The following is a 14696-nucleotide window of genomic DNA, read 5'->3' on the forward strand; positions in this document are numbered from 1 at the left end:
TAAGGTTAGCATTCTTAAAGCATATTTAGTTGGATCAGTTTTTGGATCCATGTGCCTTCACTATCTTATTTTTGCCTTGGATTTCTAGAGTATTATTGTCATTCAGCCCTGTATTTCTGTGTCCTGGCCGTCAGCTCTGGTAAAATCCAGTGTCATGCGGAATTTCATAAAGGAGGATGAATAAAAGGTCTCATCCCAGCAAGTGACTCAAGTTTTTCCTTTTCTCCTTCCTTCCAACTTAAAAACAATGGCAGCTGCTGCCAAAGAAAGGAGTATGTAGACCAAAAGAGTCACTATATCCACTAGGTTGATAGAAGTTCTATCAGATCATCACTAAAAGGATTTTTCAATCAATGTTTGTTCTTCTTAGGTAACTTCTTGGCATTATCTGGCCAGCTGTACCCACAAAGATCTTACCTACATGATTTCATTTTCAGGCCTTAATCTACCTGAATTTAGCAATAGTCTTGGCACCATTCTTTAAAAGAGCCAGAAATACTCTGCTGATTGCAAGTAGAATAATTATTTAGAGGAAACAGTCTTCGTTTTATACCCCTACTCTATGCAAAGAAATCCTGTAATGGAAGACTTTGCTTTTGAAGGTCCTTTTTGACAGCAAGGAGCTCTCTAGCTCCCCATAGAGAAGGTTTTCAAATAATTCAAAATGAACATGATTTCAAAAGAAGCTGTTCAAATAATTGAACAGCTATGCTAAGATCCATTGGAGTGCTCCAGTTCATTTTTAGAAGGCATTACTTAACTTAGTTTCTTACAGTCCATGCTATTTGTTGCCTCCTAGCCCTCTCAAAGTAGACACCAGGGATTCTTCAGAGATGCAGTGCTCTGACCATCACTGCTCCTCAGCACCAAGTACTTCATGTTGCTCAAATGCAAACTGGAGATACAAGGAAATATCATCATTTACATATTTCATGACGAGGACTTCTTAGATATTGTTATCAACAAGAAGGGTTTTATCTCAGAGCTCAATATTAGCTCTTAAATCAAGTATACTTCTGACCAAGTGATTGGAAAGGCTCCTGCCTGGGGCCTTAATTCCTGCTGTTATTATCAGATTTACATTTAATATATTTCACTTAAATGCATCATTTAATGCATCCTCTAAATCAAAACACCTGCCACCTAAGTGTGTGCTTATCGGATGTCCTCTGAAGCTTTAATAGGCCCTGCTAATGTCACTGTAAACAGCAATAAAGAATCCACCACATACAGCTGTCTAAACAGTATCAATGGAGTTCTCAAAGATAATGCTCTCCAGTTTTATCTTGATAGTTGTCTTCAACTAGATACACAGTTTAAGAGCTCCTGCCTTTCTGTTCTTTCTTTTCCTATCAAACTTCACATAGTGATCATTTCATTCTCGTACTCTCAAGTTCAGGATTATTTTGTTTTCTTTTAGCCTGCTTCTAACAGATTTCTAAAACTCTTAATCCAATAGTGCTTCCTTTTAGGAACCAGATCCTTTAATGGGATTGTATCTAATCCTGTCCTTTTAATGCAAATGCTCTTTGATCTTGTTTACCATACTGACTTTTCTAGTTGTTTGTAAAGACAGTGCCCTGGTTCCTAACCCTTTTGCGAATAATAAGATTTGCGCACTAGTGGCATACTTTTGGTAAATAGTTTTCCATAAAAATTAGATGACCGTCAAAGAATACCTGAAGTTTTTGCCCATGGTGTTTCTGACTTTTATGTATTTCTTGATTAACAGTTCACTTGCTAAAGTTTTGCTCAACAGCAATCCTTTTTAGCCACAGTGTAGTCATTTGCTGGTTTCTATATTCACTGGACATTGAACTTCATGAGAACTGTTCATCTTTCCATATCAACACCTGAAAGGTTGAAAATCTACCAAAAAATGTTGGGCTGGATTATAGATTATGAACATATATAAACATATATATGAATATATATAAAGAAGTGCTAATAAAACACATATGTCTATGTTCAGTATAAAGGTCTACTCAACTAAAGTAACTGAAGGGCCCAATCAAACAACAAAGTGATTTCTTCAGGTAACGTTATAAAGTTTTATATCCTCAGGTTACGCACTTGAAGTTCATTCCACTCCATTGTTAATTATTATGCTTGCAATAAAGTTTCTGGAAATGATGTTTCATTTTGCAGTGTTGTGTCTTAGGTTTTGTGTAACTAGGCATCCTAAGAACCTTTTCTAGGTGGTTGGCAGAATGCTGCTTGGAATTACCCACAGATTGAATAAAAGTGTAAAAAAACATTTGAAGAAGTTGATGCTTTTCTATTCTGGCATCGTTTCTGTCTATGAGGAAGCTGAAAAGAGGTTGACTAAAGTCATGTAATCTTACATGGTGGAACATCTTACCAAAGAAATGGCAATATGTTTCTTTTCAGACATTTTTAACAGACTACGGTGAATCTTGGTGTACAGCATTGGTCAGTGACTATGTAATTTAATCAGTTAAGAAACTGTACTTAAACAAACTTAGATTTATATCCTGTGTGCTTTTAAGGGTACATGAAGTACTGTATGCTGCATGTCACTTTATCAGATAACTGCCAGTTCCCATTTGCCTGAGGCAACCAAATGAATTCCATACCTGTTAGTTCAGTCTTGCAGTGCCAAAGCTGACGGTTTTCTGTTTTACGCATTAAATGTAAACATGTGCTTGCTAATTTGAGTTGACTAATAAACACAAAAATATGAGAGCAGCCAATTCTGTGCTAGACCACAGGTTCACTCGCCCAGTATTCTGTTACATTCTATACTGGCCTACAAGGGGATGCCTAAGGAAATGTAGAAGAATGGGGCAAACTTGTAGCAGTGGCTCCCCTCCCAAGAACTCTCTCCCACCTTTGAGGAATCTGTGGCCCAGAAACTTTTCAAATCAGAGGGAATACTTTTCAATTAAATAACACTTAATTATATATTTTTTTCTGTGAAATTGTCTTGTCAATTTCAAACAAAAATCTTTTAACATCTACTAGGAGCAGCTGAGGGAACTGGGGTTGTTTAGTCTGGAGAAGAAGGAGGCTCAGGGTAGACCTCATTGCTCTCTACAACTACCTGAAAGGAAGGTGTGGGGGCTAGGGATCGGCCTCTTCTCACAGGTAACTAGTGATAGGAATAGAGGGAACAGCCTTAAGTTGCACCAGGGGAGGTTCAGGTTGAAAATGAGGAGACATTTCTGCTCAGAAGGAGCAGTCAGGCATTGGGACGGGTTGCCCATGGAGGTGGAAGAGTCACCGTCCCTGGGGGTGTTCAAGGAAAGGTTGGACCTAGCGCTTAGGGACATGGTTTAGTGGGTGACATTGGTAGTATGGTGATTGTTAGAGCAGATGATCTTTTCCAACCTTGATGATTCTATGATACAGTTCTGCTGCAAGGACTTCAACATCATAACTATTCTCTGAAATTAATGTTGTTTTATTCTGAACATACCATGTTTAGTTTCTATTTTATTTTCTAAAAGCATATTTAGACATTCTTGTAGAGTTGTTTTTGTATCCACTAGCCACATTTTATGTTGATCATACTCTAAAGTGTACCTTGGTTCCCTCAGTTGCTGTCAAGACTTGTGTAACTGCCTCTTGAATAAGTTTGCAAGTACTCCTGAATACTCATTTGCATTGATATAAGAAAAGAACATTACCACTCTTTTGTCTTAGCTGTCAGACTTAATGTGAGAAACAGAAGACAGTAGGAGAGCCTAAACAGGGGTGTCTATTTGGTGTTTAAGATGCCCGAGGGTATATGAGGCACATGCCTGGCAAGTACAGCAGGTAAGATAAACTTGCACACCTTTGGAAGTGACAGCTTGAAGTCATAAAGAATACCCGGTGTCATCTAAAATGGCACTAGATACCTTTATTTAGGCATTGAATTTCTGCTTACATGGTGCTATTTAAAACAGTCTAACTCTTATCTGTCAGTCAAGAGTTTTGAGTTCCAAATTGTCCATATTTCTTAGTGAAGGTGACAGAACACTACCTGCAGTTTTGAATAATTATGTCATGCCAATCTCTCTTTTTTTTAACATTCACATAAAATTTATATTAAATATTTTAAAATAATGTTTCTTATGAATTGTTTAGGATGCTGGGGAGATGGTTCGGTCCTTTGTCGGTGGCTTGGAACTGATAGTCAATCTGCTAAAATCAAAGAATAAAGAAGTTTTAGCAAGTGTATGTGCTGCCATTACAAATATAGCTAAAGATAAAGAAAATTTAGCTGTTATAACAGATCACGGAGTCGTCCCTCTGTTGTCTAAACTAGCAAACACAGTAAGTAAACATACTATATTAAGTATCATACTAAACATACTATATTAAGTACCTGAGTTTCTTATATCAATCTGCATTATACCCAACTAAAAGGTTGTGACATGAGTGATAGATTTTGCAGCAGCTATCAGGAAGAGATGCAGAATTCCTCCTCCACGAGATGTATATTGGACATGAAAGCACTCTGTGGCTGGTACTAAAATTGCTTTGGAAGATGAGCTTCATTTTAATAATCACTGTTGCTGAATATTGCTTTTCAGAAATGCAGCTGCTGTATGGAAAAAGTACAAAGGGTTGAGAGAGCAATAAATCTGAAATGCACAGAGAATCTTAGTGATGGGCTATATGTTAAATTTTAATGCTAATCTTACCTGATTTCCAGTCAGTCTAAAAGCACCTTTAAAATAATATAAAAATTCACTGCACTTCTTACAAAGAGGGCTCCATGCCTCATAGTGCACTCCAATTTTTAATTATATTACAATTAAAATAGGACATAAAAAATGTTTTAGAATACAGTACTGCTTTCCTTTGAAATTTTTATTGTATTATATTGTTTTTAATTTATTATGTTTTTACCTTTTTCAGAACGATGACAAATTAAGACGTCACTTAGCAGAGGCCATTTCTCACTGTTGCATGTGGGGAAGCAATAGAGTTACCTTTGGAGAGAGCAAGGCTGTAGCTCCCTTAGTGCGTTACTTGAAGTCAAATGATCCTTTGGTTCATAGAGCTACAGCTCAGGCTTTATATCAACTTTCAGAGGATCCCAGCAACTGTATCACCATGCATGAAAACGGAGTGGTGAAGGTGAGGTGGAAATTTTCTTATTTGGCTCGATCAAAAAAGACCTTTCTTTTGAAATAGTTTTTGAATGCTGCTGTGTACCTCAAATATTCTGAGCTTTCCCTTAGAAAAGTTCGATTAAGTAGTGAAATAGGGAAGAGCAGTGCTAGAGTTATCACAGCCTGGTGGTTGTTGAGATGTGGACATTCACCTTTAGAGTGCTTGACTTGACTTGACCTCAGCTGGTAGTGACATTACATCAGCATTTTATCAGCATGGAAAGTTGGCCAATGTGACAGGAAGCCACCTTGGAACTGCGTGTAACTGGATTTGGGAACAAATTAAAATTAAAAATGAAACAAAGGCTTAGTTTACCTGGAGCTGTTTCAGTGAGTTCTGTATTCACTTATAAGAAATTGTATTTTAGGAGTTAAGCATGAGAATATTCTCCAAAGGCCTTTCTCTAGAAATAATTTTTCTATCAAAAAGATTTCTATCAGTTTTATCTCACAAGTTGAAGACAGTAAAGTTATTTCACAGGAAAGAGAAGGATTATGGCCCTAGAGATAGAAATTTTAGGAATTGTCAATTTTTACAAATTTCTGATGATGTGATTTTATAGTAATTCCATCTGAGTCTAGGTTCATTTTCAGCATGCAATAAAATGCATAAAAGCATTTATTTGCACTTGCAGATAAGTAGGGATATGCAAAAAATATCATAGGTGTTTTGTTTTTACATTGTTCACAATGTTCTGGAATTGCTACAGTATGTTAAAGGGGAGAAAAGAGAACTGATAAAAGGAAAAGTGAATTATAAAATAAATGAACTTGGATTAACTTAGTTGCATGCATCTAAGCATTTTTCTCGGGGTGCGCTTTCCCTTTCTTGTGTACAAGAAACTTGTATTTTTGTAATGAAATGGACAAGTGTTTGATTACATAATAGTATGTGGCTCCAGCACAGAACCAAAGTGGAAGTTTCTGCCACCTCATAATTGATGGATGGCCTAAACATCTGAGAGTGTATATGACCAATTCTCATCACATGGGCCATAATAGGCATGCATTTGTATTCTATAAGCACGTATACATTATTAATATGACAGGAAGCAGCTACATTTTGGTCCATCACAAGATTAACTACCAGGGTAGTGGTGGAGCTGAAAAGGATGAGGGGTTTGGTTCAGCAAGCAGAACATGAGCCAATGGGGTGCCCTGGGAGTGATAAAGGCTGACAGCATACTGGGCTGTGTTAGCAGCAGCATAACCTATAGGTCAGAGTTAGTGACTTAGCACTTGTTAGATCACATCAGGTGTCTACTTTGGGCTCCCATGTCAAGAAAGATGTGGATTAATCTGAGCAAATCCAGCGGAAGGCCACCATGGTGGTTGGGAACTGAAGTGCGTAGCTTGTGAGGGAACCAAACCTGTCTAGTTTTGAGAAATAAGACCTTTGGATAGGGATCCCTAATAGCAACCTGCCGGTATCTAGGAGAAATTTAGTGAGGAAATGGAGGCAGGCTCTTTACTGAATTGCGTGATAGGAGGATACGAGACAGGGATCATAAATTGAAATTGCTGGGTTCCATCTGGACAAAAGGAAAAAAACATCTACCAGGAGGGTAATATAACACTGGAACATTTTCGCACAGTGGTTGGGAAGTCTCCATCCAAGAGAATTTCAAGACCTGCCTTGACAAAGCCATCAGCAGTCTGAATTCAGTGTTGACCCTGCTTTAAGTACTAGGTCAGCCTAGATGACCTCATGAGACACCTTCCAACCTGAGTGATTCAGATCATCTGATTTCTAGCAGATGAAAAATAATGAGTGATCTTTGCAAAACCCCTCTTCACTATGTTTTGTTAGTGAAGCAGTACACGGCTTCTCAGTGTACTTTATTGATCCATACCTGTGGCATATCCAATTAGCGAAAATAGCCGTATTTGTCATAATAGGGTTTGCCATTTAGTATGCAGAAGTAGCCACTCTATGTAATGTTGATGACACTGTACTTTGTCAGGTGGGTATCTCAAAAGAAATATTGTTAGAGGAACAGCTAAAATCACTCTGTTGTTTAGGTAGTTATGGAAATGTGTAGGATAAGGTAGCTGAATTCCACTTTTTATCATTAAGAAATGGAATATTCATTCCATGAACAGAAAATTCACTTGAATTTTAGGTCTGCTCTGCAAATGTAAGGAACTAAGAGATGGCAGTGTGTTTTCACCTACCTGGAAGTATTTCAGAACTCTCCAAGGTTTGACTAATCCTCCTCTGTAGTTCACATGACCTCATTGTGGGGGGAAAGCAGTTTGACTGTAAACAAAACTGGTTCCATATTGAATCTTTAAAATGCAGCTAAACCTGATCAAGAATTAAGAGCTTAAAGAAGAGCATTAAGATGAAAACACCTGTTACAACACTTTGTCATGAGGGACCTAGAATAATTCTTCATTACTTATAAGTATTGCAATGTGCAAAAGTCTTGGGAAGGGTTTTTGGAGGTGATGTAGAATATCATTATAACAGTCAAAGGCCCCACTGTTGATTCATGCCATAAGCTCCTCAGTTTGGTAAACTGGAATCTTCTCATAGCTAGGAGGTGACTGTGAAACAAATGCATAGGTGGGAAAACACAATGATTCCTTAGTGCTCAGTTATTATTGGCAGTAAAAATGAACTGTGCTTGGAAAGCATTAACTTACCTTGAGGATTAGCTTTTACCAACCCCCCACCAAAGCAAAAAGAATGGAAGTTTGGCAGAGTGTTTTTTCAGATAAATTGAGTCAAACTACTCAGATGGCTGATGCCGTCCAAACCAAAGCCTGACAGCGAATGCACAGTCAAATGTAGTAAGTTACTATAAACCTCTGAGATCTGTCCAGCTCTTCAAGTAAGCTGTCTTCTGTTCAATGTCCTCCCGCAGTCAGTGTGTATAGTAGAGACTCTGAAGCCTAGAGTCACCCACCCAGTTTGTAGCAATGGGAAATTTATTATTGTAATATGAGCCTTTAAAACAAGTTTGATGCTTTTAAAATTAAAATAAATGAATTATTGTAAGAAATCCATCCAGCTGAACAAATTCTTTAAGCATGTCTCATACTTAGGACTAAGAGCTGTACCTAACTAGGTGAGCTACATGTTTTTTGTTCTTGTTTTTAATTCAATGCCTGCATACATTTCATTTCTCTCTCTGTCACATTCCAGTGAACCTTCATGGAAGTGCTTAATTACAGATGCCACAGACATTTAATCTGGATAATATGAAAGTAATTACACATACCTAAACAAACAAATACACTCTTCACAAATAGTATTTCTGTACTGTTTAATTATTCAGATGTTTTAAAATTGCGTTTTATGGAAACTTTGTTCTGACACAATGACTATAAATACATCTGTTATAAAAGCTCTATTTGTTCAAGTCTGTAAGAAATCATTAACACAAGGTGAATTGATAAAATAAATAGGTATGCCTAAACAGGGGGACCCCTGGAGCAGTTCCCAGCTCTTGTGTCCAGGTGCACAGCCTGGCCACATACTGACTGCATATTGAGGCTAAACCTGGATGCACACCAGGTTGCATTCTGGCTTGTGCTGGAAAAAAAAAAAAAAAAAAAAAAAAAAAAAGCAGGTGCAGAAGAAAGACTGGAACCACAACATGTATAAACAATTGGGAATCAGGACTGCAGGACGTACTACAAAATTCATTTGCCTTTCAACTAATATATACGCACAGAGAATCCACTACCAGAGTATGCATTGAAGTTACCATGACTCAGAGATCCGTGTTAATAAACTGCAAAAGTCTTTGACCCTGTTCTGTTCTCCCTACACCATAAAGTGACAGATGTGCAGTGAGAGGTCATCAGACCGAGTTTTCTGAGCTATCTTGAGATTTCTTATTGGTATAGCTTTGTTAGCACAGAGCTCAGTATTAGATTTACCTTATCCTAGTACTATAATGCAGTACAGGCATATCCATGTTAAAAAAAAAAAAAAAGAGAGAAAAAAAAAAGTGTGTAGTTTGCTTTCAACCCTATCATATAAGGGATGGAGTTCTCCCAAGCACAAGAGGAAAATACCTGAGACCATCTGGAACTTCTAACCCTAAATAAAGGGTGTCTTAATTAGCAGTTATCCTGCTGTGAGATTTCCAATCATTTTCTACGGCTTATACTATTGTGTTAACTACCTGGAATAGCAAAACAGCAAAGCAATGTAGAACAACAGATAGGCCTTTTTGTAGGATTTAGATACAAGTGGATATAGCAGATCAGCAAGACATAGCAGCTCTATCTAGTGAGGATGATCATATAATAAGTGAAGCTTGGTGGACAGTTTGAGAAAATATGTTCTGATGGACTTAAAGCAGTTTCTCCAGAAGTTCTAGCAAAATTGGCTTTGTTCAGTGTTGCCAGAGCTGAGCAGATCACGAAGCACAACATGGACACCATGATAGCTGGCCAATACAGCAGTACTTATGAACTTGACTTTTATGCTGGCATTGTTGGAGTTACCATCAGGAATCAATTACTGGAGTTTCAGAAAGGCTAAAGAGAAATTCCCAGATGGAAAGGAGAGTGGGTGGAGGAGGTTTATTAACTCAAATGGAAGAGTCAGTACAATGCTAAATCCTGCCTGATCTGTTCAGTTGGTCTACCAGGCACAGGTAAGACAAACTGCAGCACTACTGCGTCTGTGCTACTGGGTATCTTTGCACTGCACTTCTGTACCATGATGATCACAGAATATCTGGGAGTTTTCATTCTTCTAGTCCCTCCAATGAAGAGCTGACTGAAAGCATTCTTTTGAATTTATGTAGAGATTGTTGTGTTCAGATTCTTCCATAAATCATTATATTTTTGCTTCTGGAAAATTTGTCTGGGTTCTTTTGATTTTTTTTTTTCCCCATCCTTTTACCAGATTCTGGTATTTCGGTAATCATGCCTGGTTGGGTTAATGGCACAGCTGCTGTAGTTCTGACTTGGTTGCAATAAATGCAGAATCCCAGATGTTTTTTAGCACATATTCACGTGCTGTGTTCACATGCACAGAAAGTCTGAAGCTTCAGGGAAACATTTACTCTGCATGAATGACACAGTTGCTGAGTGCTTGAACAGTTGGTCAGAGACTTTTTCAAACCATCAGACTTCTGACTAGTCACTGTGTAGTGTGTATGTACGTGTTTCTGTTCAGGACACCAGGAATAAATATATATAGGGAAACTAGTTTGAGGCAGATATTTATATTTCACATTTTTGCTACTGCTGCAAACAGTGTTTGCTAATTACTTGTGTCAAAGCAACAGGTGTATGTGCACAGCTGTGGGAGAAAGACAGGGTTCCTAGTTCTCACCTATTCATGGCTGTACCCAAAGTACAGGCAGTTTTCTCATGCAAGGCTATGTAACAAAAATGTCAGGAAATACTGGTGTATGTCAACTGCCATGTGAAATTTGGAGTGGGAAAACAAGACGATATTGGAGGAAGTTTAGAAAGGCAGTTCATGATTTTTTTCTTGTATGTTCAGTTCCATGCTCAATATTCTTATGACTAGGAATGAAACAATTGTTATGACCTGTGACAGACGAATCAATGCTTTCTTTCTATCAAACACCAGAAAATATTTCCTCTTTCTAAAGTAAAAATTAATGTGTGTACTGGAAAAGAAATTTGTTTTTACAAAGACCAAGTAATGACGTGGGACATTAGAACACAGGATAAATTTTTAGACGTTACACTAAAGACCAGGCATCACTGTGTTTTCAAGATGGGAAATAGCTGTCCACAGACCAAGGAAGAAGAGAAATCCAGCAGTGTATTAAGAGTATAGCCAAGATAAGCAGAAGCAGGCAACATTCATCGCACTTGAGTCTCTTACAATTGAGAGAAGAGAAATAGGAAACATCACAGACGACTAGAATTCTTCAGCCATCACCACATGGATACAGCAGAAAACCCCTCACAAAATGTAGCTGTTGCAAAGGAACAAAGATTTCTACCTATGGTTGAGTGCTATTGAAACCTTAGAACAAACAAAATTGTTCATGAAAAGATCTTGGCTAAAAAGCACAGGTTTTTACAGGGTTACTCTTTTAAGGTGAGTTGTAGAAAGACTGTTCTGCAAGGTGCAGATGGATGAGGAAGTACAATTTCTTTAGCAGTGAAAAGATGAGTCTAAACATGTGCTAGAGGAAGAATTCAAGTCATCTGAAAATCCTGAGAAAATATTTAAATCGTTGGCTTTTCCTAGAGGCCATGTCACCATATTAAACTAATACAACACTTCTCTGTGTTAGAGCCACATTTTTTCTTGGTTTTCTTGGCAAGTTGTAGAATGGGATATGCTTTTGAAGTGGATGAGTTGGGGTGGTGTTGTATATAGGCGCTTATGAAATGGCTCGTAATAAGCCTTCTAAACTACTTCAGATATTTGGAAAGATTCAAAGAAATATGTGGAAGTGAGAAACATGTAACTGAGTATTCCTGGGCATTCTTACTTTGCAAATGAAGGAAGATGAAAGATATTCTTTTGTGAAAGTCAACTTTGGGCTTTGTTTTTTTTTTTTTTTTTTTTTTTTTGTCAAATATGATTATTCTTTCTGTAAAGATGGCCTAGGAAGCTTGAATGGCTTCATCACAGAGTTGAGGCCAGTCTTCTATGATGAGGCTAATGAGACTTCTGAGGAGATTATTAAAGTCAAGAGAAAAAAAAAAAAAAAAAAAAAAAAAAAAAAAAAAGTAAGAACAAGTGAAAATAAGCACACAAAATCATGATGTGAAAGAACAAAATTCATCATTCATCTTAACTTTAAATGTTTATGCTGTGGACAAACCCTTCTGAGGTAGTCACCTAAGTTCCTGTAGTAGTAAAGGAAGAGGAATAGATTCTTCACAGTGTTTCACTCTCCTAATTTAGACATATATGCAAAGGTAAGGCACTTTAGTGTCTCCCAGTAGTATTATCTGATCTCATTTGGTTATAATGGGAGTACAGGTGCAAAGATCAGATCTACGCATCTGCACTGTAGATATCTGTGCTTAAAGGGGGGAATCCCTTCCCAGGGCAGTGGAGAACATAAATTCTCTTATTCCTATGAGGACATAAGAATGGCTATGCATCCAGTTTGTTATTAGATAGGAATGACAGAATTCTGAACAATAGTACAATAAGGAAGAGCTATTCAAAAGCTACTTTATTCTTTTCTTGGAAAAATACAGATGACATGCATTAATGGTATGATTGTGATGAAACACTATCTGCCCAACAGTAACTGAAGCACACTTTAAACGTGATCTAATAAAGACAGACGCTTTAAATTAGTGGATCTAACTTGAATCCAGGAATTTTGAAATAGTTCTTTGGAGTATTAAGGTTGGATTCCTTTCATCTAACTTAGTCCACTTTTAGGTATGGAGTTTAAAGTAGTCTAAACTAAGACACCTTCTGTAGCAAATGGAAATAGAAGTGCACCTGTAGACTTATGCTAGCTGAAAATAGATGCCCAAGGTCTCTGGAAGGAATAGACTCATGAAGGTTTCTAGCTTTCTCCATTGAGTATAGATAGAAAGGACCTAGGTGTCTAACTCAGACTAAACAGCTAGCTTTCAGACAGCTAAATTTGAATTAATATCCTCTTGAATGTTGATTTTCAGCAAGCTGTGCAGTACAGGGAAACTCGCAGGGCTGGAAGAAAGGTAATGTGCCAATATTTTAAAAGCCTAAATAAGATTATAGTCCTGTAAACTGGACACCATTTTCATGTTGAATAATCATAGATACACACATTATTGTACTACATTGTACACTATAATACTAGAAGAGACCATTGTAATGGTCTAGTCTGACTAGTGTTGCTCATACAAACCAGACATTGCTTCAATTTATTTCTGTTTGGAATAGAGTATATCTTTTAGAAAAACACTGACTCTTTACTTAAAAAATTCCAGCGATGGAAAATCCACTAGAGCCATCAAAACTTTTTCCAGTAGTTAAATACCTTCCCCATAAAAACATTTGCACCTTATTTGTAGCCTAAAGTTTGTCTAACTTTATCTATGCCATTACATGTATGATACTGTTGCTTTGTAAACTGAAAAGCCCCATATAAGTTCTGTTTTCATCTACGTTCTTATAGAGTAAGATCAAATCATTCAATTGTCATCTCTTTAATTAACTAAATAAGTGTAATCTCTCATGGAATCTCTATCTTTTCAACTCTTTATTTTGGTGGATCAGTTCTGAACCTTTATTTCTGAACCTTCTTCTTTGGATTGAATTTCAGCATACTTCTGAACAGGATTCAGTATTACAGTAATAGTTGAATGAATACTTAAAACAGGTAAAATAACTTCCCTGTTTCTATGTAAGCTCTGTTTGAACATCAGAGATTTTCATTATTCTGTTTGGCCACAGTATTGCCCTCAAAGTTCATATTCGGCCAATTTTCTACTTTGACTGTTTGCCAGGTTAGAACTTCTGTGCTATAATGTTGGCTTTCATGCACAGGGATAAAAATTAACATAAGGTAATATTGCTAATGTAAATCACCAGTGAATTTAGAACTTGTGAAATAAATTGATATCTTTTTTTTTCAGGGGTTTAAATCAGATTTTAATAAATGTCAATATACTTTCTAAATCTCAGATGAGTTAGTTGTCTTTTAGATATGAGTCATTCACAGTTTAAAAGCAGGCACAAAATTAATTCACACATTTTATTGTTTTAGAGAGGAAAATCTTAAGAGACGAACATACTGACTCTTCCTACAATGCCTTTAAAGCAAAATATTGCCTTCCCCAATGGAAGATTCTATTTTTGGCAGAGATATGATTTATTAGAAAACTCAAGTTCACTGGCTGAGAGTTGCATTATGTAGACACAAATGGGTTAAAGTCTGTGAAAAGAATGCCAGTGGTTTTGATTGTAAAGTATGAAGCTAAAAACCACCTATTCTGCTTGCCAATGAATACTCTACATTTGTAAGCAGCTGATCAGGTGGTACATAAATATTTTAAAACATTTAGGGATATCTTCTCAGTGAGGTAATTTCCAGTATGTCAATTGAGATACTCCTTGTGTTCTGACTTTGAGTAAAGTTTGTGCTTGAACTCACAACAAGTTAATTAATAAGTAATGTTATTAATTTGTCATTTATTCATTTATTTATCTGTACTGTGATGGTGCTTAAAGCCATTGATCACTGTTGAGTAGTTCACTTTGCTGGGCAGTGACATATAGCTACATCAGAACAAGACCTCAGAATTCTTGTAGGACACAAGGTGGAGGTGAACAGACAGGAATGAAGTGGTAGAAAAACATCTATTAAAAAATTATATTGCTCATACTTGATAATTCAAGCAAACCAAGATACAAGCACTGCTAATTCATAACTGCAGTTATCATAAGGAAAGTATAAATAAGAAATACTGATTATATACTTTTTGTGCAAATCAAGGCAGCAGGGCCACCAGATAGTATCCAGTCAATCAGTCCTTAAGGCACTTAACCCATATGAGAACCACAGCTGGTGCTATTTGCAGTTTTTTCCAGATAGTCAGAGTGCATTAGCATCTGTTGAGCTCTGTTTTGTTCTGAGCTGTTTTTGTTATCCAGATAAGTTC

General features: G+C 37.0%; 1 protein-coding gene across 1 annotated transcript in view; it reads left to right on the top strand.

Annotated features, from left to right (window-relative positions):
• ARMC4 (armadillo repeat containing 4) overlaps positions 1-14696 on the top strand; it is a 90127-nt gene that overhangs the window by 58583 nt on the left and 16848 nt on the right. Inside the window, exons 17-18 of the mRNA XM_032182664.1 lie at positions 4093-4281; positions 4870-5091. Coding sequence (XP_032038555.1) covers positions 4093-4281; positions 4870-5091 — 411 coding nt within the window. The remainder of the gene's footprint in view (positions 1-4092; positions 4282-4869; positions 5092-14696) is intronic.

This window comes from Aythya fuligula, chromosome 2 (genome assembly GCF_009819795.1).
Source record: "Aythya fuligula isolate bAytFul2 chromosome 2, bAytFul2.pri, whole genome shotgun sequence".
In the NCBI taxonomy this organism is placed as follows: Eukaryota; Metazoa; Chordata; class Aves; order Anseriformes; family Anatidae; genus Aythya; species Aythya fuligula.